Source organism: Nelumbo nucifera, chromosome 1 (assembly GCF_055504915.1).
Source record: "Nelumbo nucifera cultivar China Antique chromosome 1, China Antique-T2T, whole genome shotgun sequence".
Taxonomy (NCBI): domain Eukaryota; kingdom Viridiplantae; phylum Streptophyta; class Magnoliopsida; order Proteales; family Nelumbonaceae; genus Nelumbo; species Nelumbo nucifera.
Genome location: NC_142649.1, coordinates 40469186 through 40494885, shown reverse-complemented (window position 1 = coordinate 40494885; position 25700 = coordinate 40469186). Strand labels below are relative to the sequence as shown.

General features: G+C 37.6%; 1 protein-coding gene across 2 annotated transcripts; it reads left to right on the top strand.

Annotated features, from left to right (window-relative positions):
• The first annotated feature begins 1379 nt into the window (after nt 1-1379).
• LOC104588970 (P-loop containing nucleoside triphosphate hydrolases superfamily protein) lies at nt 1380-24702 on the top strand. Of its 2 annotated transcripts, none has more exons than XM_010247120.3 (6): nt 1380-1571; nt 2194-2461; nt 2803-3080; nt 9150-9314; nt 9397-9531; nt 24352-24702. In XM_010247120.3, exons 1-6 carry the CDS (start codon nt 1395-1397, stop codon nt 24556-24558), a joined length of 1230 nt encoding a protein of 409 aa, XP_010245422.1. In that variant the 5' UTR covers nt 1380-1394; the 3' UTR covers nt 24559-24702. The 2 variants fall into 2 exon arrangements, with proteins under 2 accessions (XP_010245422.1, XP_010245423.2); XM_010247121.3 differs by having other exon boundaries at nt 1412-1571; nt 2212-2461.
• Nucleotides 24703-25700: the final 998 nt, after the last annotated feature.

Sequence of the window (25700 nt, the reverse complement as noted above, 5' to 3'; positions counted from 1 at the left end):
ATAAAAGTGGAATACATGATTTAAAATCAATCGAAAAAGCAAAATGGTTTTTCCATCAAAGTGGTAGGTTAATGGTTAAACTATCCATGTCAAATGGATGTTATTATTAAATAATAAAATACATAAAATTTTAGAAAATTTAGAAATTTGTCGATAATTTTGGGTACATTCTATAATATTATATATTCATCATATAAAAAGTGTGATTAATGAGAATTATTTTCATTAATGATAGAAATGGGATAAAAATTAGGACAAAAAATAAATAGCATTAATGTCTAACACATTACCCAACTAACCATGTCAAATGGTTCAATAATTTAATTAGCTAGGTCATCATAGGCAAATGGTTAGGTAGAGATGCAAACAAATCAGATTAAATTTGAATTAGGGTATATTCAAATTTGATCTAATCCAAAGATTTGACCAGATCTCATAAATATTGATTCAAATCCAAATCCGATCAAGATGTTAGATATTCAAATCTGATACGATCCGATTTATTTTTTTTAAGTAATAAACTATTAAAAGAAAAAGAAAAATATAATAGTTGAAATAAAGAAAAACAAAAAATATAAGTATTTTTTCAAATATTTTCATCATTTACGAAGTTTACAAAAATGCAATATAGATAACATATTTATAAATAAATAATAAATAACATACTATTATATATAAATATATATAAATAATTGATTTGACCATAATATTAAAAACCAATATTTAAACAATATATTGGAATTGCATTTCCTCTTGGTAAATAAGTAATTTTTATTATCTCATAAATTAAATAATAAAAAATAAAAATATAGATTTTTTTATAAATGTTGTAGAAAACTTTGAACATGCATTAATATTATATATTCTTCATATTAAACAAAAATATGTTTGAAAAATAAGAATTATTGTTAGTAAAAATAAAAATAGGTAAAATATAAAGAAAAAAATAAATTAATGTCTTAATCATAATCTATTTTCTGGTTAAATAGGTTAATGGCTCAACTAATAAGGTCATTTAGTTGCTAAATATTATCATCATCATCATTTGATATTATCACATACAAAGCAAGTACACTTTTACTAGTTTTATGAAAATTGCTATTTTTATTAATATTAAGGGCAAAAATTTACCCTTGTTGGCTCTTCTTGAATTGAATGGTAGATGATATGAATGCCAGATTGACCTCTTTACCCATAGAAACAAAGTCAGTTGACATGGTTACAAAATATGAATGTCATGCTGGATAATCCATTCCGGTAGAATGATCCCATAAAATCAAGATATGCTAATCAAACGGTAGCGTACTGCCGATGGACCATGCTTACACATTGCCTGCGGATGAACAATGTCGGCTAGTCGGTTCCTATTCCTTTCCGAAGAGAATAAGAGATAAATGATTGGTCCCCTCACAAATTCGTCTCTCTCTGGTTGTGTGAGTTTCCGCGAACTCCTCCTTCACTACCAAGTTTCAAGTCTCTTCAAGTACAAGAAGCGATCTCGTTTCGTCTCTGGAAGTAGGTTATCACAGGCGCTACTGAAAGTCTATGCAGATATTGTCCACAGAGTAACAGTAAGCGAATTTGCTTCTCTTTTCTTGGGATTGAAGTAACCAATAGTTCTAACGATTTTTCTTAGTTTTCAAGAATTCTGGTATACGGCTATCTGATGAATTTACTTTCGTGTTGATAATTACTTTTCTTGGGATTTTTCTTAGCTTTAATCTGTTGCTCGAACTTTAGATAATCTGAGGGGAGTGGATGGGGATTGTCTTCTCACTTCTTTATGTTACTGTACATGGAAAGGGGTCTTGGTCATGCACATGGCGTAGATGGTGCTGATTTAGGGAATTTTGATTACCCAGTAGGGGGACTTTCTGTATATTATTTTTGTCAGTGCATTGGAATTGATTGATTGATTCTAATTGTTCAATTATATTACCCATTTGCTTGATACAATTAATGATATTTAGTGTTTTATACCTAACTTGCTGAAGTTGAATGGGAGGGTAGGATACCATAGCCCAATTGAATTGTGGACTAGGTAATTTTTGTAAGTTCAAAACACATGATGGAAACTATATCTCTATTCTTGTGCAGTCAAGTTTCTTAAATTGATAAACGAAAGAGATGATTTTGAGTGTTTTATCTTTTTATAAGTTCTCTTATTATCTTTTTTTTTTTGCATTTTGTCAGTATTTATTATTATTGCAGATAAATTATTTAATTACAATGGGTGGAAGTATGATAGATGATGATTGGGAATTAGCCTCCTCATCCAGTGAGGTCCGGACTGTGGTTTTAGTAGGGCGTACGGGGAATGGCAAAAGTGCAACTGGTAATAGCATTCTTCGTAGGAAGGCTTTCAAATCAAAAACAAGTTCTTCCGGAGTTACAAGTACTTGTGAAATGCAGAGGACTGTATTAAAAGATGGCCAAGTTGTGAATGTTATTGACACGCCTGGTAGGTTTGCTTTGGCTGGATAATCTTGTGCCTTCATTTAATTCTAAGAGGATGGCAATAATGAGAAAATCCTTTCCTTTTTTACTTAGCCTTAATTTATGCTAAGTGTTGACATTTTCTTCAACCCTGTTCTTAATAGTACCCACAAAATCATCAACTGGTTTCTCCATGATCTCTAAAAACTATCTTCCTCTTTCTTAGGCAACTTTCTGCAGTAAAGTTGTGCCTTTCCTTCAACATGTTATTTAAGTAACTTCTTTAACATTTCATTTATTTTGTGCTTCTACAGATTCTTGTACGGATATTAAACATAAACACACTAACGGTACAATTTTTTGCAGGACTATTTGATTTTTCAGCTGGATCTGACTTTATTGGAAAAGAGATTGTGAAGTGTATGGACCTAGCGAAGGATGGGATCCATGCAGTTCTTGTGGTTTTCTCTGTCAGGACCCGTTTTTCAAAGGAAGAGGAGGCTGCAATTCAGAGCCTGCAGACATTTTTTGGAGAGAAAATTAGTGATTACATGGTAGTTATTTTTACTGGTGGGGATGATCTAGAAGATAATGATGAGACATTGCAAGATTATTTGGGCCGTGAGTGCCCTGAGCCTTTAAAGGTTATGTTTCACATCTATGATCTTCTCTCCTGGTCTTATATCGTTCGTTTTTTCCCATATATGCTTTATGTCTTTCAGCCTCTAAAGATTAGGGGTGCAACTTGGGCAGGGTTAACCCAAACCCAACTTAAAAAAATTGGGTTGGGTTGAAAAATATTAACTGTCTTAACTTTCTGTTTGGTTAGGGTTGAGGAGTTGGGCAACTCGATCCAACCTAAACTTAACATGTCTATTCATATTTGTGTAAATAATTTTTAGTTTAAAGTTTTAGTGTGACGTATCTCCATGGGAAGCTTGTAACTGCATTATTCTTCTATTATTGAAATCTTATTTTATTTATCAAAAAAGTTTTAGTGTGACATAAATAAACTACCCCTAAATCAGAGCTGAGCTCCTAGCAGCAGTACAAGGCATTCGGGTTGTGGATCAGTTAGGAGTTCAAAATTTGATTATTGAAGGAGGCTCCAAAGTTGTGGGTTGGCTAAAAAATCCAGATTCAGTGATCTGGTGCTACAGGGGTATTATGAAGAAAGCTAAATGGTTCTCAAGGAACATGAATGTGATTTTTCAGTGGGTGGGTAGAACAGCTAACACCATAGCGGATGGGTTAGCTAAACAAGGGGTATCAAGGGAACAGTTATTCTGGGCAGCTTTGTAAATTTTTTGTTACTAGTCTGAGGTAGTACATTGTTGCTATTGTGGAGAGGTACCAGCTCATGCCCCTCCTTTGGGAAGGCTGTATTGTAATATCTTATTGATTTTATTGAATAAAATTCAATCATTTATCAAAAATAAATAAACTACCCCTAAATCACCATAACTTTGTTCCTACATAGTTACTAATGCAAAAGCTAGTTAACCCTAATTGGCTAAGACAAATCCTAAATCTAAGAAGTGAGAACTTTTCTTTTTAAAGAAAAAAAGAAGTGAAATCCGAGCCCAATCCAGCCTGGTGCAATTGGGACGAGTTAGGGTTAGGGTTGAGAATTTAGCAGCTTGGGGTGGTAGGGCTTGATCTAGATTTTACCTAACCTAGGCTGGTTTGCGTTCCTACTAAAGATTATGTTTTACAGCTAGAATCAATTCTTCTGTTTTGTAATGTTCACATCGTCGTTACATAATCCACTGCTAATTCAGTGAATTATCGTATTTGGTCAAATTTGTAGGTTCTTTAAGGAGTCCAAAATACCAAGATAAAACATGTTTTCTTTACTTGTATTCTCTGTTTAATTACATATGGCAAGGAATGCTGTCTATTTGCTTGCATTTGGTGATACCTATTTATGGATGTTATCTAGATCTTGTTTGTAGGTATCAAAGGGGATAGATCTCTATATTTATTATTTATTTGTTGGTTGTGGTTCACTCCTGTAATTTTCTACCTCATCTGTGGTTTCTATCATGTCGCTCTTTTTACCATAAAAATAATATTCATGTTTTGTTTAAAATGGAAAAAAACTTGAACTTGATCCATTTTTACCAGTAATTGGAAAGGAGCTTCAAGGGAATACGGTGTTTAGTTTTCAACTTCCTTGAAAATTTATGGATGGGGTAAATATTTTTTGTCAAAATGTTACAAATTGTTATACAATTCATGGTATAAATTATGAATCCCTAAGGCTCAGTTTGGAAAGAGTACAAAAAAATATGCAGAGTGCAAAACCTTGTACTTTGTATTTGCACTGTAAATATTTGTATTTGTACTCTTTCCAAACTGAGCCTATGGTTTAGATTTGATCTTGTGTCTGAACCATTTTCTGCAAAAAAAAAAAATTATGATTACTGTTTGAATCTTATGATTTAATTCATTAATCTGATGATTTATACATATCATTTGATTCAAATCAAATCAATTGGGACCTAGGTATCTATTTTGATGTTCTTTTGTTTCCTTTTCTTTTCTTTCAGAGGTTCTTGTCAAACTTCGTATGATTTTTTCACTTCTAGTTTACAGTCAGTAGATGTTGTTGTATTGAGGACATATATGGTAGATATGGATTAAAGTGGGGTAAAATCACTTTACACATTGAAGTACATTATATGAATATGTTTTTCCCCCTTTTCCTATGATGTCTTTGCTTGTTGATCTAATTCTCCACTTCCCAATCTAAAAACCATCCTTGTTCCTGAATACCAATGTTATTATCTAAGCCTGATCCTTACTCCTAATATATGTGCAATTTATAGTCAGGTTTGCAGTCAACCCAAGCTCAACCCCAAGTACTTGAGTGCCAACTCAAGTCCCATCATATCTAAGCAGACCTAACATGAACCCGACCCAAGGTGTTAATTCCCCAATCTAAGCACAACTATAGTTTAGTCTGTTTTAGTCAGGTTTGGTTTGCGATACAATGCTATAAATAAATAAAAAATTCTTGTGACTAGTAATATTGCTAGTTGATATGGAAGAAGAAACCAAGATTTTTCATATTCTTGAATCAATGGCAAATGTGCACCTTAATGGGTCATTCAAGTTTTGGTATTTTTTGAGTATTTTAGATTTATCTTTAGTTTTTTGCTGTTTTAGGAATAGGGGTAGTCCTTTTAAAGCGTTAATTTAGTTTATAGAGTCTCATTATAAAGTAATTTGAAATTTTGAAAAGTTAAAGATGCAATTGCGACATTTACCTTTTATCTATTTTTAGGGTAAAGACTTGTTTGTTTTGCATGAATTTGGTGTCATCAGATATAGTTGGAATAGTCTTTGACAAAAAATAAAGAAAAAATAATGAAGAAAATGAGAGAAAGAGTAGGAAAGAGAAAATTTAAGAGGCTTCAAGAAGTATTTGCCACGGCGTTCTCATTAGGGTATGAACAACGATAAATACCAAAAAATTATAACAATATCCTCAATTAGTAAAAGTTAAGGCTAACACCTCAATGAGCTAACATAAAGTATAATAGGCCCATAAACATTAGAAAACAACAATCCTCGTCAAGTTAGGTGTAAATGTTACACATGCCAAGGTTATCTATCTTCAATTTTAACGTAAAGCACACCCTTGGTTAAACAATTAGCTCGATGATCGTCAGATTTCACCACTTGCAACTTTTTTCCTAATAAAGTGTCTATCAACTCCTATGTGGTTGCTTTTGCAATGCTATACTAGTTTATCCACAACAAGAGGTTGTGGATACAATCGAGGAAATAACTTTATAGCCTTACCCATACAAGTTACATCAAAGCCACAGAAGTTGTTGTCTATTAACTCCCTGTTTTGCCAATACTTAGCCAAGTTAGCTGACCTTTGTGCCCATTGGATTTTTGTCTGCACTTCCTTTAAAGAATATTTGAACTGTTTGATTTCATTCTTGAAGTACCATGCTGCCTTTGGCTCCTTCGATAGCCAGCTAATGATCACCTTAGAATTTCCTTCAGTGATTAATCTTTCAATACTCATCTCCTTAGCTTTCTGTACTTCAAAACTTACTTCCAACATATCTGACATTACTAAATCTCCTTTTCCTATGGGATCCAAATACAATGCTAGGATATTTTCTTTCTCATCCCTTATTTAACCTTCGATACCGGACCACCCGGGATTAGCCATGCTACTCCCATCAAAGTTCAGCTTCCACCACCCCTACCTAGGGTGCCCACTCCTTTATAACTTTTTTCCTTATAGAGGATGAAACTGCAATTGCCTCCCATTGTCTAAGTATATCGTTGTTGGTGTAGTCAGAAAACAAATCCGATGTCCCCACCTTTTGTGGGATAGTTTCAACCAGAGCCTCCTTCTTGGTCTTTCTTCAAAAATCCTTGCATTCCTTTCCTTCCACAATGTTCATAACATTGCTGTTCTTGTCCATTTCCACATGACTTTTACCTCTTTTCTTTGGACATTGTACCATCGAAGCACCAAACAACCTATTCAAGCTGACAGGAGGATCCCACTTGCAACCAAAAAGAGCCAGAAGCCGATTCCAAATAGAACAAGCCAATGGGTAGGAGATTTGTAGCTGGTATGCCGTCTCACCATTCAATTTGCACATGATACACCAGTTAGGAGATAAGGACCAACTGGTCTCTTTTTTTTGCATCATGTCAATAGTGGTGATACCTTTATGGAAAACTTCCCTACAAAAGACATTGCTTTTGGGAGGTATAGGAGTACATCAAACCTTCATAGGAAAGGACCGAAGTGGGGGTGGGTCCTTTAAGTCTATCTCAAAGCATTTAATGTTATAAAATTATAGCGTTCTTTAATTGCTAATAGTTGTATGACATTCAATGGTTCTATTAAACACTTATTATGTTGAAATATTAATATTAATTGATTTAAAATGCAATTGTGTCGTATATATGATGATTTTCTATGTTTTGAGAGAAGAATTAATGTTATTATCGAAGGATGTTTCTATTTTTTATCCAAACTTTCATAGGAAAGGACCCAAGTGGGGGTGGGTCCTTCAAGTCTATCTCAAAGCATTTAATGTTATAAAATTATAACATTCTTTAATTGCTAATAGTTTTATAACATTCAATGGTTCTATAAAACACTTATTATGTTGAAATATTAATATTAATTGATTTAAAATGCAATTGTGTTGTAGATATGATGATTTTCTATGTTTTGAGAGAAGAATTAATGTTATTATCAAAGAATGTTTCTATTTTTTGTCCAACTTTATAGAATGTTGATTGTTATGTAAAAATAGGGAACTAACTTAGTATATTTTATTATTATTATTATTATTATTATTATTGTTGTTGTTGTTGTTGTTGTTTTGGTAAAGTTCTATCATCTAGGCAATATCTAGGTGCCTGTCTAAGCCAAGCTTTGCGTTTTGGTTTTGAAACAACATATATACATATTCTTTCCACTATAAAAAGGCCATTGCTAATGTTGGTCCCGATTATCTAGGGTTTTGAGAAGGGTAGACTGGATATGGTCCTAACCTTTGGCATTTTCTTACACAAAGTGGACACTCTCAGACTCAAATCCACATTCACACTTGCTAGGCTGAGATTTTACCATTACACCAACTCACCAAGTAATGACCCCCTATTCATTGTTTCCACCATAATTAATAAAGTTCTTATTGTTATCTATAAGAATTGTGGGACCATTTTGCCCTTTCTCTTGCATATTTGTATAAACCCCTTATGTTTCTTTCTTCTTCTTTCTCACAGTGAGGGCTTTGTTTGATTAAGGTTTAGAAGCAAAATGGCCAGGAAAGAGATAATGTGCTTTACCCTGCCCATTTTTGTCATTTTGAAACATGCTCACAAATCTTGAAAGAGCATTTTAGTAAATTAACTTCTTCCATCAATCTAGTTAATGGGGAGGGGGCAAAATGTTGGAACGTGGAAGTTCAGGGGGGTCGTCGCAAATGAAAGTTCAGGGGGCTAAGTGTCACTACCCTTAAGGTACAAGGTTGTAATCTGTAATTTACCCAAAAAAGTCTTTCCTAAAATTCAGATCCTTACCTTCTCTCTTCTTCCCACCACATTCATCCTTGTGGGATGCTTTCCCTTTTCTTCATCATTAGTCCTATTGAATACAAAATGAAACTCTAACTAGTAAACCAAGGTTTAGAGCTTTATTTTGAAAGAAGTTCTACACATGTACTTCTGGCTTGGGTTTGGGAATTCAGCAAGGCATCAAGAGAATCCTAACCTAAACCCTAAGTGCAGTTGTCCAACATAATCGGTACCCACTGTCCGAACCTTTCCATTCTGTAGACCATCTTCTTGATTAATGCATCCACCATCTAATCCTTTTGTTCTTTACTCTGAGAAAGAAAGATCTTTAATAGAAATTCTAATCTTTGAGAGGTTTTTATGGAAAGATTCTTTTTAGACATTTCATTTTGAAAAATAAGTAAGAAGTCATCAGTAGTTAAGAAAACAACTAACTATAGAACAACAATAGGAAATCCTATATTGCATTTGCACAAAATACTCCATTTTTGTAATTTGCCCATTTCTGATTTAGTGGGCTCCATAGCTACAGCCTGTGGCTTGGCATTATTCTTGTATCTTTTAGCAACACCTTTCTTATGATTAAAAAGTTCTAACTTTAAAGAGCACTAATACTTTCTGCATTGTTTGTGATATTGATACAGGAAATTCTCCACCTGTGTAAAAACCGTGTAGTGCTTTTTGATAACAAAACTAAGGATGAAAAGAAACAGGTTGAGCAGGTACATCAACTGCTCTCCCTTGTGGACATGGTCGTGGCAGAAAATGGTGGACAGCCATACTCCGATGAATTTTTGGCTGAGTTGAAGGTGAGGATTCTTTTGTAGTTGATGGGAAATGTCAATATTTTGCATCAGAGATTTAATGATGATGACAACGTTTAATTGACAGCAAGGAGCTATGAAATTGCGTAATAAACGAGAAGAAGTTGAATCTTTAAAGGGTTATACAAAACAGGAGATATTGGGGTTGAAGGAGCAGATTTACAGGTCATATGAGGATCAGCTCAGACGAATAACAGAGATGGTATATTATAATCCCTTTGCTTTTGTTGATGATGGAATGTGTAAACACTTGATTATTTTATTATTAAAATATTGAACAATACTTGAATGAAGAAATAATTGTAAAGATTTAACAAGTGAAACTTTCAAGTGATCCTTAGAAAATTTTTGGGTAGCACAACAATGGCTTGCAATGAGGGTGGGCCTTGGCACAAACGTTGAGTTGCTCCAATTGGGTGACCAGGGTTCAAATCTTGGAAACAGTCTCTCTGTATGGACAAGGTCAGGGCTGCATGCATCTATCCTTCCCCAGACCCTGCATTGGTGGGAACCTTGTGCACTGGGATGCCCTTATTTTTACAACAGTGGCTTGGAATGCTTAGTGAAGTGGACATAAAATGCTTAGTAAACATGGCTCTTGATGAAGCATAATGACATAATAAGATTCATTTAGCTCATCCTCAATGGCTGGAATTAAGGCCGAAGTGCTGTGAGTTAAGTTGAAAGCAAACATGCGATACAGTGAAAATTTCAAGTGCTCAATGGGCACTTGAAACTTCATAATATCTCTGCCTTTCCAAAGTAAATGATTCAGCATCACAAATAATGCTTTTCTGTGCCCCAAAATAAGACCATATACTCTGTTTAAAACTGAGCTGCTGAATCTCTCCATACCTGAACCAGGGTTTTCATACTCCCCAATGCATAAAAAAAGTAAATTAAGAACCAGTTTGACCTATTTTCTAAGACCAATACTCTGTTTAAAACTGGGCTGTTAATGTTTGATCTATTTTCTACATACCCTAAATGAAACTAAAAACTAGATGTGAACCAGTAATTGGATATTGAAAAGAAGCAGCAAGTGTCAAACAAGCAGAAATGCCAGAGATGATGTCAGCCTTCTAAAGCAGTTATTGGATCAAAGGTCTTAATGCATGGGCTTAAAGCCCATCTGGTGGTTTCATTTGCTGCTTTGTTTGTGACTGTAAATTCCACTTCAAGTAATTCCATTCTCTGCCTTTGTCTTGTATTCACGTTTGTATTGAATCTTTTACATCGATTAGTTTTCCATCTCTATTCAGTAGAGTGGAAACTGGAGTTGACAGGATTACAATATTACGTAATACTAATCAGCTTTCATTTTTCATATGGATATCTCCTTTGATGAGGTATAATTTATCAGCTCAGGTTTTAATGGGAATATGATAAGTGATGCATCTCTCCCTTTTACAATGTTGTGTGTGTGTGTGTTTTCTGTGGCTTCATCTATTTTCAGCTTGTAATTCATATTTGTATTGTATCTCATACATTGATTGGTTTTCTATTTCAATTTGAGTCGAGTAGGTGTGGAGTTGAAAGGATTAAATAACATTAGTAAACATATTTTTTACTCTATGAACGTCGGTTTTAGTAGGGTTCTATTTATCAGCTCAGGTTTTAATGGAAATGTAATAACAATTGCATTTTCCTATTGTATAATTCTATGTGGTGGTTTGTTGCTCCATTTTTTCATATAAAAAAACAAACTTAACTGAACGAAAGAGTACAAGTTCATTTACATCGGGCATATCAGCTGGCATCTCATCAAAATCAACATGATTCTGAGTCTCTGACTCATGTTTTAGCATTCTAGACCAGATGATGGGCTATAATATTAGCAGATCAAAAACAAAAAGAAAAAGGCTGAACTTGTTTAGGGGTTTCTTGGATTTTAAAAACTGATGAAGGGATTGCCAAGGAACTGGTGCTTCCTTCTGAAAGCTTTAATAACAGACTGATAATCCAAACAAAAAAGGACCCCATGCCACCCTTTCTGCACAGATTCAAGAAGACCTTTATACACCGCCATCAGCCCATCAGTTCAGCTTCTTCCGGTAAATTAGAACTTTGAAACCTTCCTGAGTTGGCACCTGCAAAGGATAAGGAATTAGAAAACCAAATGCCTCAATAGGTGCTAGTTGAATATCTAGAATTCCCCCATCTGAAAACAATATATGTGAGATATTTGGGGTTAGGATAATCGATGGGCAAGTTCGAGAAATTGAATCAGTTGCAACAGATGTTGGGTCAAGAAGAGAAGAGGGAAGAAAAAAGGAATTGAATACAATAAATGACCTGGTGCACAGATATCATATGATTATTAAAAATCTGCTAATTTCTAGTATACCAGATATTCCATGCTTTCAGTCCAGGAATTTATAGCAGAAACAAGATTTGAAAAAACAGTGATACCAAGAATTCTGGAAAATGGTAGTGAGATTTAGATTCCACATTGAAGCAAACAGAACAGCTTTTGAGAAAGGGAAAAAACAGAACAGATACTCAATGGTTTCAGCTTCCTGTTGACTGAAAACACAAAGAGAATCTGAATGCTCTAAATTTTGTTTATGTTTAGTAGGAACAAAACCATTAATGATTTTCCACAACAATAATTTAAAGCGAGGAGGTATCCTTAGTTTCTAGATCCATTTAAAACACTGTTTCTGAGTGCCAGTAAGAGCAGAGAATAATGACTACTGGATTTGCAGGTAGGCTTGTGTTGGGAAGCTGCCCAACTCAGATCCTCTATGGAGGATGACCTCCTGAATAATTGCAGAAGAAGACAAGGGAAAGAAAATGAGGAAAAACTTCATTCACACACTTTATTGTAGGTACAATGCTATCTTATATTGGTCTAGCTCCTATCGTAACACAACAACTTAGACAACTTGTTCAGTTAACTTCAACTGCCTTTGAAACCGATTCATTAGGCTGATGTGGCCTTCTTATTCTTCTTCTAGAATATACCCCTGCCTTCTGTCCGTTTGTGTCTCTAACATCTCCCCCTTCCTCAAAATGGCCCTCGTCCTCAAGGCCAACATCTGGGAGTTGTTGTGCTAACTCAATGCAAGGCTCCCAAGTAGCATCTTCAGCTGGTAAATCTTTTTTTTTTTTTTTTTTGAAAGGTAAATAAGAAAAAAATTATTAAAATAAAAACGGGTACAAACTGTTTGGGTGTCAAGATGACACCCCATTACAAGCAAGCATCCATAAACACCCCAATACAAACAAACAACAAAAAACACTTCAGACAAGACTGAACTGGTGCACATTACAAGCTTGAATCTCAAGACTGTCCCAAAAATTCTCTGCAAAATCTGAATAGCTGAAATGCTCAAACTCTAGAAGGGGAAGATCCCAATTAGTAATAAGTTTTCTGACTGAAGCCACAAGCACTTTGGTGTTTCTTTCTTTTCCTTCAAATAGGCTCCTGTTCTTCTCCCCCCACAGAGACCAGCACACTGCAAAGGGGATACAGCTCCAACTAATTTTTGCTCTCTTGCTTCCTCTTAACTTTGGACAGCCTGAGAAGATTTCAGATACTAAGGAAAGTTGGAAGATGGGTGCCCCAAACAGGAAGAAATAAAATCTCCAAATAAAGTTTGCTAGTTGACAAGAGACAAACAGGTGGAAAGTGGTTTCCTCTTCAGATTTGCACAGGTAACAGTAGCTGGCCAGACTAAAACCTCTGCTTTTCAGGTGATCTGTTGTGAGAACACTGTCCAGTGCAGCCAGCCAAGCAAATGTTTCTACTCTCGGAGGAATTGGATATCCCCAAATCCCACCAAGCTGGTCAGTAGATGCATCATCCTTGATGAGAGCCATGTAGAAAGACTTCATTGTGAAAATCCCATTTCTGCACTCCTTCGACCACAGTCCATCTTCAGAAGTTATAGAGATATTGGACTGTTCTATCTTGTCCAATAGAAGGATGCATTCCTCCACCTCTTGATCAAGAAGTGGCCTTCTGAACCTAAGACTCCAAGTCACCTTGTCATCTTTGACTTCATAGCATTGGGATACTGAGACTTGATGATCAGCCAATCTGTACAGTTTTGGATAGATTTCACACAACTTCCCCACCCCACTCCAATCATTCTCCCAAAACCTCACTCTAGAAGCAGCACCCACTTTAAAACTTACCAAGCCTCTGAAATCCTGATTAATGTTCATTATGCCCTTCCAAACACTCACCCCATAGGAATTTGATACCTCCGTTGGCTCTCACCCAAATCTCACCACCCCACACTTCCCTACTGCCACCCTTCTCCATAATGACTCCCTTTCTTTTTCTAACCCGAACCTCCATAATCATTTCCCATTAGTGCTTTGTTAAAAGTCCTTATTCTTCTGAACCCCAAGCCTCCTAGTGCTTTCAGCCTGCACACCTTCTCCCACTTAACTAGATGAAATTTCCTTGATCCCTTTGCCCCTTCCCAAAGAAAATCCCTTTGAATTTTTTCTATCTTGTTGGAAACAGTAGTTGGAATTTTTAGCAGTGTAAGGTAGTAAGCGGGCAGACTTGAGAGCACACTTTTAATGAGGGTGATTCTGCCCCCAAAAGAGAGATATCTTGCTTTCCATCTCTCCAGCCTCATCTCCACCCTCTCTATAAGAGGTTTCCATGTACTTGCTGACACATATTTGGCCCCAACTGGGAAGCCTAAGTAGGAGAAGGGGAGCTCCCCTATCCTACAATCTAGGGCTGCTGCAAATAGAGACATCTCTTCCTGACTAATCTCTCTAACTCCATATAGAGTACTCTTCTCCAAATTCACCTTCATGCCTGATAGCAGCTCAAAATTGGCTAGTATTGCTCTTAAATTTAGAACTTGATCCTCCTCTGCATTTAGGAAAATGAGAGTATCATCTACAAATTGTAAATGGGAAATGTTTGGCCCCTCTGACCCAACACTAAAACCTTCTAACCAGCCCTGCTGAACTCCTCTCCTTAGCAACAGATTTAGAATTTTCATTACCAACACAAACAGAAAAGAGGATAGAGGGTCCCCTTGTCTCAGCCCCCTAGAGGTTTGAAAGAACTCCGAGGATACCCCATTAAGGATCACCGAAAGTGATACAGAAGAGATGCACCCAGATATCTAACTCCTCCATTTCTCTCCAAATCCCATCAGCCTTTGAATTTCTTCCAAGAATCCCCACTCCACATGATCATAAGCCTTCTCTGTGTCTAATTTTCACACTAGACCAGGTCTTCCACTTCTCAATCTTGAGTCTATGTACTCACTTGTCACCATCACCCCATCTAGAATCTATCTTCCCTCCATGAAGGCCATTTGAGTTTCCCCTACTACGTCTTGGAGCACTTTTCTCAGCCTATTTGATAACACTTTGGCCAAGAGTTTATAGGGACTGCAAATTAAGCTTATTTGCCTAAAGTCCTTTATGTTCATAGCCCCAGGTTTCTTCTGTATTAGTGTAACGAAGGTTGCTTTGGATTTCCTTCTACCAATTTGATCTCACAGAACTCCTTAATCATCTGCAGAAAGTCATCCTCCAAAAAGTGCCAGCACTGTTTTATGAAGTTAAAATTGAAACTGTTGGGACCCAGAGCTTTGTCTCCATTTATTTTCTTTAAGGCCCCCCTTCTCCTGCCTCTATCTCCCTCTCTAACCATCCAGCTACTGTCTCACTCAAAACTTTTGAATCAATCTCTCTCAAAGATACCCAAACACCATTGCCTACCTGAATACAACTTTTTGTAAAAGTCCACTAATAGTCTTTGAATATTTTCCCAATCCTCAGCCATTTCCTCCCCCACCTCTACCCTTGTAATTAAATTTCTTCTTCTTCTCCCACATGCATAAGCATGGAAGAAGGCTGTATTTCTATCTCCCTCTTTTAACCATATTTCTCTTCATTTCTGCCTCCAACTCACCTCTTCCCTCAACAACAGTCTCTCTAACTCTCTTTCCAGCCCCTCCTCCATTCTAACCTCTCTTGGGTAGATTTCTTTCTCCTCCTCCAGCCTGGCCAGCTTCTCCAACACCTCTTTCTTTCTACTTTCCTCATTCCCTAACTTTCTCTGCCTTCTTTCTTTCATCTCCTCTTTGAGCAGTTGTAACTTCCTCATCACCCTCAACCCAGCTGATCCCTCTACCTGAAAATCTCTCCACTTCTCTTCTACCCAAGCCACAAAGTTATGTTGAGCCAAACATTCTCAAATCTGAAGGGTTTTGGACCTGAAACTTCTGCAAATTCTCTTAAAATAATGGGTTTTTGGTCCGATAGTAAAATCTGAAATGGTTCTTGAACCAGAACTCCGAGCTGATCATGCCATTTTCTAGAAAGCAAAATCCTGTCCGGCCATCTAAGGATAGCTGGATATTGGTTATTTGACCAGGTGAATTTCCCCCATTCAAGGGGAGATCCAACAGTTCTTGCTCGCTGATGAAAGCCTCAAATCTCCTCATCCCCACATCGACTCTCCTTTCCCTTCCCCTTTCATCTCACTCCTTCTGACAATGTTGAAATCCCCTCCCAAACACCACGGTCCCTCCCAAAACTGCCTTACCCACCTTAGCTCCTCCCAAAAAACCGCCCTCTCCTCCACATTTGGCCCACACACGTTTGTCACACCCCAAGACCACTCCCCATTAATCTCTTGCAAGCACACTGAAATAGAATGATTTACAATCCACTCCCCTACTTTCCTGAAAACCCCCGGATCCCACAAGATAACCAAACTCCTGCAAAACCCACTGCATTCAACTCCAACCACTCCCCTCCATTCCTTTAGCTAGTAGGCCTTCCCCGCATATTAGTGCCCGAGTAAAAACCTGTTCGTGTTTTACCCATCTTAGTTCAAGATGTCCTTGGGCTGTAATCAATGTTCAAAATATCAATGTGGTATCATATCTTTTGGTCCGGGAAACCCTTTTTTTAATGAAATACACATACATACATACATATAGCCATCCTTCTTCTGTGAAGTCTGGTATTGTTGAGCATACCATGGTATATTTGGATTGATAGCCTTCTCGGGGAGTGATGAAAAACTGGGTGAAGTTTGGAGGTCATTGGTAGTTCTAGCTTGTACGCTAGTGGTCCTATGCATTGGATAACTTTGAAAGGACCGTAGAATCTAGGGGCAAGGTTATTGCAGGCATGGGAAGCCATTGAGGTATGTCTATATGGCTTGAGCTTGAGGTAAACAAACTCACCTTCCTGAAACTCCACAGGCCAATTCATGTTTCCATCACCATGGCAGTTGTGTAGGGATGTGCTAGAGGTATAAAATGACTGTACTTTGAGAGGTAGTCCACCATAACAAATAAAACTGATTTCCCCTTTGAGACTGGTAACCCCACAATGAAGTCCATCGAGATCTCATCCCATACTTGGTCTGGGATGCGCAAGGGTTGTAGGAGGCCTGCTGGTTGCTGGGCTTCATATTTCTGCCATTGACAGACATTGCAAGAAGTGATATAGTCCCTTATTGTCTTCTTCATTCCAACCCAGTAATAGTGGGTTGCCAACCGCTTATATGTTTTCAAGATGCCTGAATGCCTTCCATGGTTGAACTGTGAAAAAGCTGCAGTAATTCAGCCAATGTTTTAAAATGTGGAGGCATGGCGCAAGGCGTAGTTCAAAACATAAGAGGCATAAGCCTCCTTAAGAGGAGGGGGATGAGGAAAAAGAGGAAGGAGGATCTCATTTTTCCTTTTTTAATAAAAATCATTTTTCTTCCCTTCCCTTTTCTGTTCTTTCCCTCTTTTTTTCTTCTCTTCTTTCTTTTTCTTTTCCTTTCCTTCTTTTTTCTTTTCTTATGTCTTTTTACATGAGGTGTGCATGAGGTGCCTAAGGTGTTGTACGCCTGTATCATGCCTCATGAAAAAAAACATATGAGGCATACGCCTTAAAGGTGTTAGCGCCTATAGCATACACCTCAGGGTATTTTGGGGGCGCCTCACCTAAAGGTGCGCCTCCAGGCGTACGCCTCCCACGGCTTTTAAAACACTGAATTTAGCTAAATGGGTTGAAGTGGCCGGAATGACGAATCGAGCCTTGTAGTAGACTGTGGAATCACAAACTGAATAACTAGGAGTAGATACTCGTTCTGGGTCCATTTGAGCCTTGGGCCAGATTTGCATCATGTAGGGCCTCGTATTTGAGCAGCTCCAAATAGTGGATAATTGGGCCTGGAGACCGTAAGTTGGGCCAATTCTGGGAGTCATGATACTACATCACCAACTGATGTGGGTGGGGTCCATCCTTGAATGCAAGCAATTTTGTCGGGGTCGGCCATGGACTTCCTTCCTTTAGCCACATGGCCTAGGTATTGGACTTGTGTTTCTCCAAAAACACACTTGGAGGCCTTTGCATATAAATGGTGTCATCTTAGAAGATCCAAGGCAATGGTTAAATGGTGTAGGTGGGAAGCCCACAATCAACACTATATACAAAAATATCATCAAAGAAGACTAAAATAAATCGATGCAAATAGGGACAGAATACCTTATTCATGATGGCTTGAAACGTTGTTGGTGCATTTGTCAATCCAAATGGCATGACGAGGAATTCATAATGGCTGTCATGCGTATGAAATGCAGTTTTTGGTACATCATTCGGGTGCATCCGTATTTGGTGGTAAGCTGATCGTAGGTTGTGCTTAGAGAATATAGTGGTTGCATGTCAGTCATTTAGGCCCTGTTTGGTATCATTCCGTGGGAACGTTTCTCGTGTTCCAAACACTCTCACGGAGCAGAAATACGTTTGGATGCATTTTATCACGAGAAGCATCATGTTCTAGAATGAGAACAAGCTGCCAGGAGTGTGCTTTTTTGAAGTGATGGAACTGTCACTCCAAAAGAACACGTCCCGCAGAATCGTGTGTTCCCACAATGTTAACTTAAAAAAACGAACACATGTGGGTGTTTCTCATGTGTAAATAGGGGTGTTAATGTAATTTTGGTCAAATAAGAGAAACATTGGGCACAAAAAGCCCTTATCTCTTTTCTTCCTCATCCCACTGCCACACAGACCATCGACCAAAAAAGAGTCGTTGGGAAAAAAGCCAGACTTTTCTTCTTCTTTACTTGTTGATGCACTTACTTGAATCATTGCCATCTGAAGAGTTTGAACCAGAGTTCAGCCTCCTTGTTTCTGTTTTCTCCCCTTCTCTCTAACGTTCACTTTTATTTTTTTGCAGATTAAGTCGATCTCCTCCTTTGTTCGACTCTCTTAGCCAAACCCCTTTCCAAAAGATAAATCTTGCTTTGTTTTCTGGTTATTTGTTGCCTGAAATGAAAATCTAATGACCCGAATATATTGCAAATTTTCATTTTAGTTCACATCCATTCCTGATCCAAAGAGAAATTTTCATTTTAGTTTTTTCCCCTCACTGGTTGCATCTGGATGCTTATGACTTTTCTGAGATTCATTCAATTTTTTAATAAATTAAAAAAAGGAAAAGAGAAGCAACAATGATATTTGTTAAGTTTATTGTTTATGCTTTTATCATTTGATGTTGATCGGCTTAGTCACTGCCACCACCTTGCTTGACTCTATCTCTGTCAGTAGTTGGATGTTGATTTTGGCGAATCTGTATGTGTTTTATATAATCAATTGGTTCCCTAGAAATACTGGATCCTTTCATGATTTTGGATTAGGGATTAGTGTTAGTCCTCCCCCTCCCCTATTTGGAAGATAATATCCATGTTTTCTACAATTGAATCTTAGAATTGAATGTTTTAGTTTTCCTATTTGGAATAGGGATTAGCATTAGTCCTCCCCCTCCCCTATTTGGTAGATAATATCCATATTTTCTACAAATGAATCTTAGAATTGACTGTTTTAGTTTTCCTACATCACAGAATTTAAGATCCTAGGAAGAGTTCCAAGTTTTGTCATTCTATTGTTCATTGGATGTTACTCTTTTATAACAAGTGTTTCAGCTCTATGTTTATTGAGCAATTGCACCATCCAGTTTAAATTTGTTGAACTTAAAAAGAGAAGTGCCTAATAGATTAATAACTACTATTATGATTTTTTGTGTGTGTATTAATATGAACAATTAATCATAAGAAGTAATATGGCTATCCAAACGTCATTTCTATCTCTATAGAACAAAAATATGTTCTTTAGGAACAATTTGCCAAACAAGTCAGTTATTTTTTAGGAATAAGAAATAGGATTCCTGTTCCAGAATAGGAATTTCTCTAAACAGGTAGGAACGATGCCCTAGTAGCTCATCAATAAGTGGAATAGGGAACTGGTCTTTTACTGTAATTTGATTTCAAGCCCGATAATCACCACAAAATCTTCAAGTCCCATCCTTTTTCTTGACCAAGAGGATTGGTGCTGAATATGGGCTTGAATTAGGCTGGCATTTGATGGGGCTACACCCAGGATATCCATGGGTCTGGATGGGCGGCAGCTTCTTGGGCTCCTGGAAAATATCGAATAGTTGTGGAGCAGCTGCTGGAGGCCTTATTGGTCTTCTACTGAAATGGGTGCCTCATCTGGGATTGTCAAAACTAAGCTGGGGTCCAACCCAGTATGTAATAGGATAAGTTGCCTCTCACTGTAAGGTTTTGATGATGTCTCTTAGCCCCTCAGGTTTTGGTGAAACCATGGCCAATCTGTCCAAATGACAATTCTTGCGATTAAGAGAAAATTCCATTGTTAGCTGATATTGTTACTATCAGCCACATGAACTTTAAATGGTGCCAGTGTGCCACTCATTCAATGGTTAGGTCCAACTGTTCAGCAGCCACTTGGGTCACAAAGTTTAATTATGACCCACTATCAATCGAGATTGAAATAGCCCAGTCCAATAGCGGTCCAGCTACTCATTGTCTGGGTGGATGTTAATGCTGTTAATGCATGTAAAGAGATTTTGGATTGATCTAGCCCATATTCAGGTTCATGTTCTCCCTAAACTTTTATGTCATCTGGTGCATATTGGGCCTCACCATTGGAATCCAATTCCTCCTCTTGTAGCAATAATACTTGTTGGTTCTTGCATTTATTCTCGGGACCGAATTTTTTGTCGCAATTATAGCCAGATAGCACAGCCTCTTCGGGCTTGCATCTCGGCCCATGACAGTTTTCTTAATGGTACTGGGGCTGGAATGATTGCATTGGTCTTAGACTGGGCCTTTTGTCTACACGTTGGACTGGTTTCTTATGGGTGCCTGGCCAGACCCCAGGGGTGATGGACTACCCAGTTGGATCAGTGGTCTAGGGAGTAATGCCATGCTGATTTGGCTAAGGCTGAACTGACTCGATCGATTCACCCTTTTAAGGTGACTGAGTCTTTCTTCTTTTGTAGTCATGCCAGACCAACTGCTACAAGCACCAAAGTGGGCTGAAGGGTTTTACTTCTATTCTTATTTCATCCTTTAGGCTGCCTATGTAGCAGTGGAAAAATGCTTTTTCATGCCAATTTTGAACCCAAGTCGATAATCTTTCAAACCCAATTTCATAGACCCTGTTTGCCTGTGTTTAGACAGGGCTTCATCAAAACCATCAAACCCTGTTAGCCCCAAATGGATACACAAAGCTTCTATGAAATTCACCCAAGAGACTTGCGGGTGGGCACAACAAAACCATTGGAACTACAAAATTGATTCTCCTTCCAGATGGAATGAAGTGATGGGAACCCTTTAGTGGCTGGGTGTATCATGGTATTGAAAATATCTTTCTGCCCTAAATATCAAAGGTATGGGATCCTGACTTGAATATTTCGGGAAGTCCAGTTTGGCTGATCTGCTCACTGCCTATCCACGATTTCTTCCTTCCTAATCTCTGTTGTTCCCTTCGTGATCGCCTGATGGCTTCTTCCCATAGACTTTTTCTCCAACTGAGTCATCAATGTTTCCAGAGTGTATTTGATTTCTTGCAAATCACTAGGCGTCTTATGCAGGTGAATCTCCATTTGATCCATTCGCTCTTCCATGGTTTCCAATTGTGTGCCTGGCATGAGGCCTTCTATCGCAAGCTCTGATACCAAGATGTTGGGAAGCTGCCCAACTCAGATCCTCTTTGAGGATGGATGGCCTCCTGAATTATTGTAGAAGAAGACAAGGGAAAGAAGATGAGGAAAAACTTCATTTACACACTTCATTGTAGGTACAATCCTATCTTATATTGGTCTAGGTCCTATGGTAACTGACTTGCAACAGAGTTACAACTTGACAACTTGTTCAGTTAACTTCAACTGTCTTTGAACTGATTCACTAGGCTGACATGGCCTTCTTCTTCTCCTTCTAGAATATACCTGTAGCTTCTGTCTGTTTGTGTCTCTAACAGCTTGTTTCGAGGAAAATTTCCCCAATTTGTGATGGAGTTAGATCCATCTTAAGGAGGAAGTGTCATTCAGAAGGATTGGGGTTTGAATAATTAAGTTCCCTAGATCTGTGTGAAAAACTTGAGTAACTAAATCTGAGTGCCATGGCTGATCTTGATTGATCAGGTTTGAAATTGTCCAAGTGGATAACACATGCTGGGTTGGATTAGGGAGCATTAAGATGGAATTTGGGTGTCTAATCCAAGGAACAACAGCAATGCTTTCCTGAGAATCAAGAATTACCAAATAACCCACTTGTGAAAATCACATAAAATGGGACAGAAATCTTTCCAGAAGGGAGATGCTAAGGTTTTAATTTGAAAAGGATGTATTCATGATGCTCAAGATATTTATAATGCCAAATCTAGGCTCAAAGGTTATTTTGCTCATTCAAGAAACGCCAAGCTAACTTCTTGACAAGAGCCCTATTTACTGCTTTAGTCACTTGGAAACCTAGTTCTTCAATTGCTTTAGTCTGACACAGATGCTCCTAAGCACAGATTCGATACTTAGGATTGATAGGAGAGGAATTCCATTAAAAGTCTCTGATGGCTTTATCAATTTGAGAAATTGACTTAACGGGGAATTGCATTACATTCACATAGTGGAGAGGTGTAGACTGCAGAACCGGTTGGACAAGGACCTGCCTTCCTGCTTGAGAAAGAGCTGAGGATTTCCAATGAATAATTAGGTTTTAAGATTATCCAAAATGAACTCCAAAGAGGCAATGGAACTCCAAGATACTTAACTTTGGGAGGGACTAAACCCATATGAAGTTGTCTTCTGAGCATTCTCTGGTGCCGGGGATGAATATTTTTAGAGAACATCAGTGACCAGAGACCTCCTGAAACTGCTGAAGGGTGTTTTTAAGGTTGTCAACTTCATTCCTATGAGCCCTCAAGAAAACCATGATGTCATCAGAAAAGCGAATATGAGATATTGAGGGAGCATGCCTTGAAATTTGGATACCTTTAATTAGTCCCTCTTGTTCCACTTTTAGTAACATCCTTGAAAAACCTTATAGGGAGAGAGAGGGTCTCCTTGACATAGATCTCGAGAGGAATGGAAATGATCTACTGGATAACCATTAATTAGAATAGGGAAAGAAACTGTGGAGATGCACTTTTCAATAAGATCACAGAAATCCTGGGAGAACCTAAAAGCCCCAAGTACTGCCAGAAGATAGTTCCAATCCAGATGGTTATACGCTTTTCCCATATCAATTTTCATGGCTAGGTATCCCACACCTTTCTTCCTAGTTTTCAAATAATGACACATCTCATGAGTTATAATTACATTGTCAAACATGTACTGACCTGGCACAGAAGCCGCTTAAGTGGGGACAATACATTTAGCAAGAAAGATATGGAGCCTAAAGGCTTACAACTTGGGACTTTATACAAAACATTACATTAGACTTATAGGTCTAAAGTTCTGAACTCTAGCACAGTCAGCCTTATTGTGAATTAGGTAGATAAAAGTATGATTCAGTCTACATAGGAATTTCTAATTACTAAAGACATCCTGAGCAAACTGTATTTAGTACCCATAAGATCGCAAAACTCTGGATTGACTAAAGACATCAGGTCCTGGAGACTTCAACCTCAGAGGGCATGTTTGACTTCTTCTAAGGGAACAATAGTGAGCATTATAATTATCCTCCAAAGTAATGATATGGGTAACTATTGATTGAAAGAAGCACTGGGCAAATCATTGGAAGTAAGCAACTCCTAAAAATAGGAAACAAAAACCTTAGCTATATATCAGCATGTTCTGACACCCAAACACCCACCCTGATCATTCTTGGTCCAATCAATAGAAATTTTCTTATTACATGGCACTCCTATGGAAATGATGAGTATTTTGATCACCGTGAGAAAGCCAAAGTTTGAAAAAAATTGCTCTTCCAAATTCTTTTACTGAACTCTAATTTCTCCAAAATCATGCTTATTCCACAGAATTAGTTCCTTCTTAATTCGATCCAATTTTAGAGTAAGGCGATAGGCTGCACAACTTTGAATCTAACAGTCCCACCCTTTCTTAATAATGTTCTTACAAGTATCATGATGCGGCCATATCTCAAAAGAATCTAAAGGGTTAGGCAGACTAGAACCTTGTCATTTATTAGACCAAGTATATCCAATCAGGAGAGGCTAAAGTTCTCTCTCTAAAGTTCGACTGACCAACCTAGAACCTTGTTGTTTATTAAACCAAGTAAAGCCACCTCCTCTAACTCCAATTTCCAGAAGGTTGAGGTCCAACACCGTATTCTTAAACTGTCTACAAAATCCTACACGAAGATTGGAGGTAGAAGGACCAGGATCATCAAGATCAATCGAACCAGATTGGTTGAAATCACCCTTTAAAACAAAAAGCAAAACAACATGCTGTAACCAGGATTTTAAATTAGCCCAAAAATAATTACACTGAGATTTCATAGAAGGTCCATAAATGAGACCTAACAGCCATGGAGCATTTACGGGGAAACGAGAAAATTTTTAAAAACACATAACAGCCGGCATTCACATTTGGATTATGTCTCATATTTGATTAGTTTTCTATTTCTATTCGAGTAAAGCAGAAGTTTAATGGGATTATATGCTTCTTTTCAACTTTATTTTTTATATGAATGCCGGCTGTATGATGTAAAATATAATTTATCAGATCATTTTTTTAATGGGAATGCCACTTCTTCATGGTACTACGCAGGTTGAGCTGAAGCTCAGGGAGACAACTCAGAGGCTTGAAAAAAAATTAGCAGAAGAGCAAGCTGCACGATTGAAGGCAGAACAGATTGCACAAGCCGCACAATTGAAATCAAATGATGAAATTCGTCAGCTTAGGGAAAGTTTGGAGAGAGCCCAGAGGGAGACTGAGGAACTACGCAGGAAATCTGAGAGATGTACCATATTATGATATTCTGGCCATATTCCCTTTCATTACTGGATATATACGAACTACTACTTAAATGAGTCTTCAGTTGCTATGAGTTGTTACAGTACAGAACGTTTGCAACTTGTTTAGTACGCTCCATCAATTAGTACATAGCACTTTTTATAATGCTGGTCGAATCTTTAGAAGATATCCTTCATTATTCTGGATAGAATGACTTGTTCAGATGATTTGTTTCTTTTATCACCGACTTGTTTTAGCATTAAGCCGCTATAGAATGTAAGGGCAATAGCCGTAGGGGGAGACATTGTAGGGCCTGTTGAACACGTTTTGTTGGTAGTGGCTGAGGGTGGTTGGTTTTTGCCTTTGTTAGGGGAGAGGTGAAATCTTACGGCCCCTTTGGTTAACGGGAATAGGGGTTTGGAATCGGTAGTGCTGTCAATGGGTCGGGTCTGACCCGATGGAGCTGAACCGATTGAGCCAGTTCTGGTTACAGGAACTGGAACCGCAGGTCAGTTCTGGGTCCTGATATAGTGTCTCAAGTATTATTAGTTTGGACCTGGTTCCACCCAATCCCAAACCGATTCAGACCCGACAAAAGCTATATATATATATTATATATATACTTAATGTATAATATATATTATACATAATATTTAATATATATTAAACGTATATATTATTTATTATAAACGGGTCTGTAGGGTCAGACCTGATTGTCTTGAGAACCGATCAATTTGGTTTTGGGTCATCAACATTTCATGTCGGGTTGGTTCCAGTTATAGCTAGTGCTGATCCATTCAGTTCTAGGATTGGAATTAGAATGGGCAATTTCGGTTCCAACTGTTTGGTTGGGTGGAATCGGAATTCCATACTCATTCCTGGTGGAATGACATTCCCCAATTTGAGGGAATGGCCATTTTCTCCCCCTTCCTTGGGTATGAAATCCTATTCCAGTATATTCCAATTTTCATTATTCCAAATCCTTTGAACCAAATAGATTATGGGAATAGACCATTCTGATTTCAATTTCGATTCTAAAGAATTGTGATTCTAATTCCGATTTTGACTATGAACCAAACAGACCCTTAATAGTGTTTGTGGTTTGCTTTTTAAATTTATACGAGTTTAGGCTATTTATATATGGAGTTCAAGGGTTTACCTTT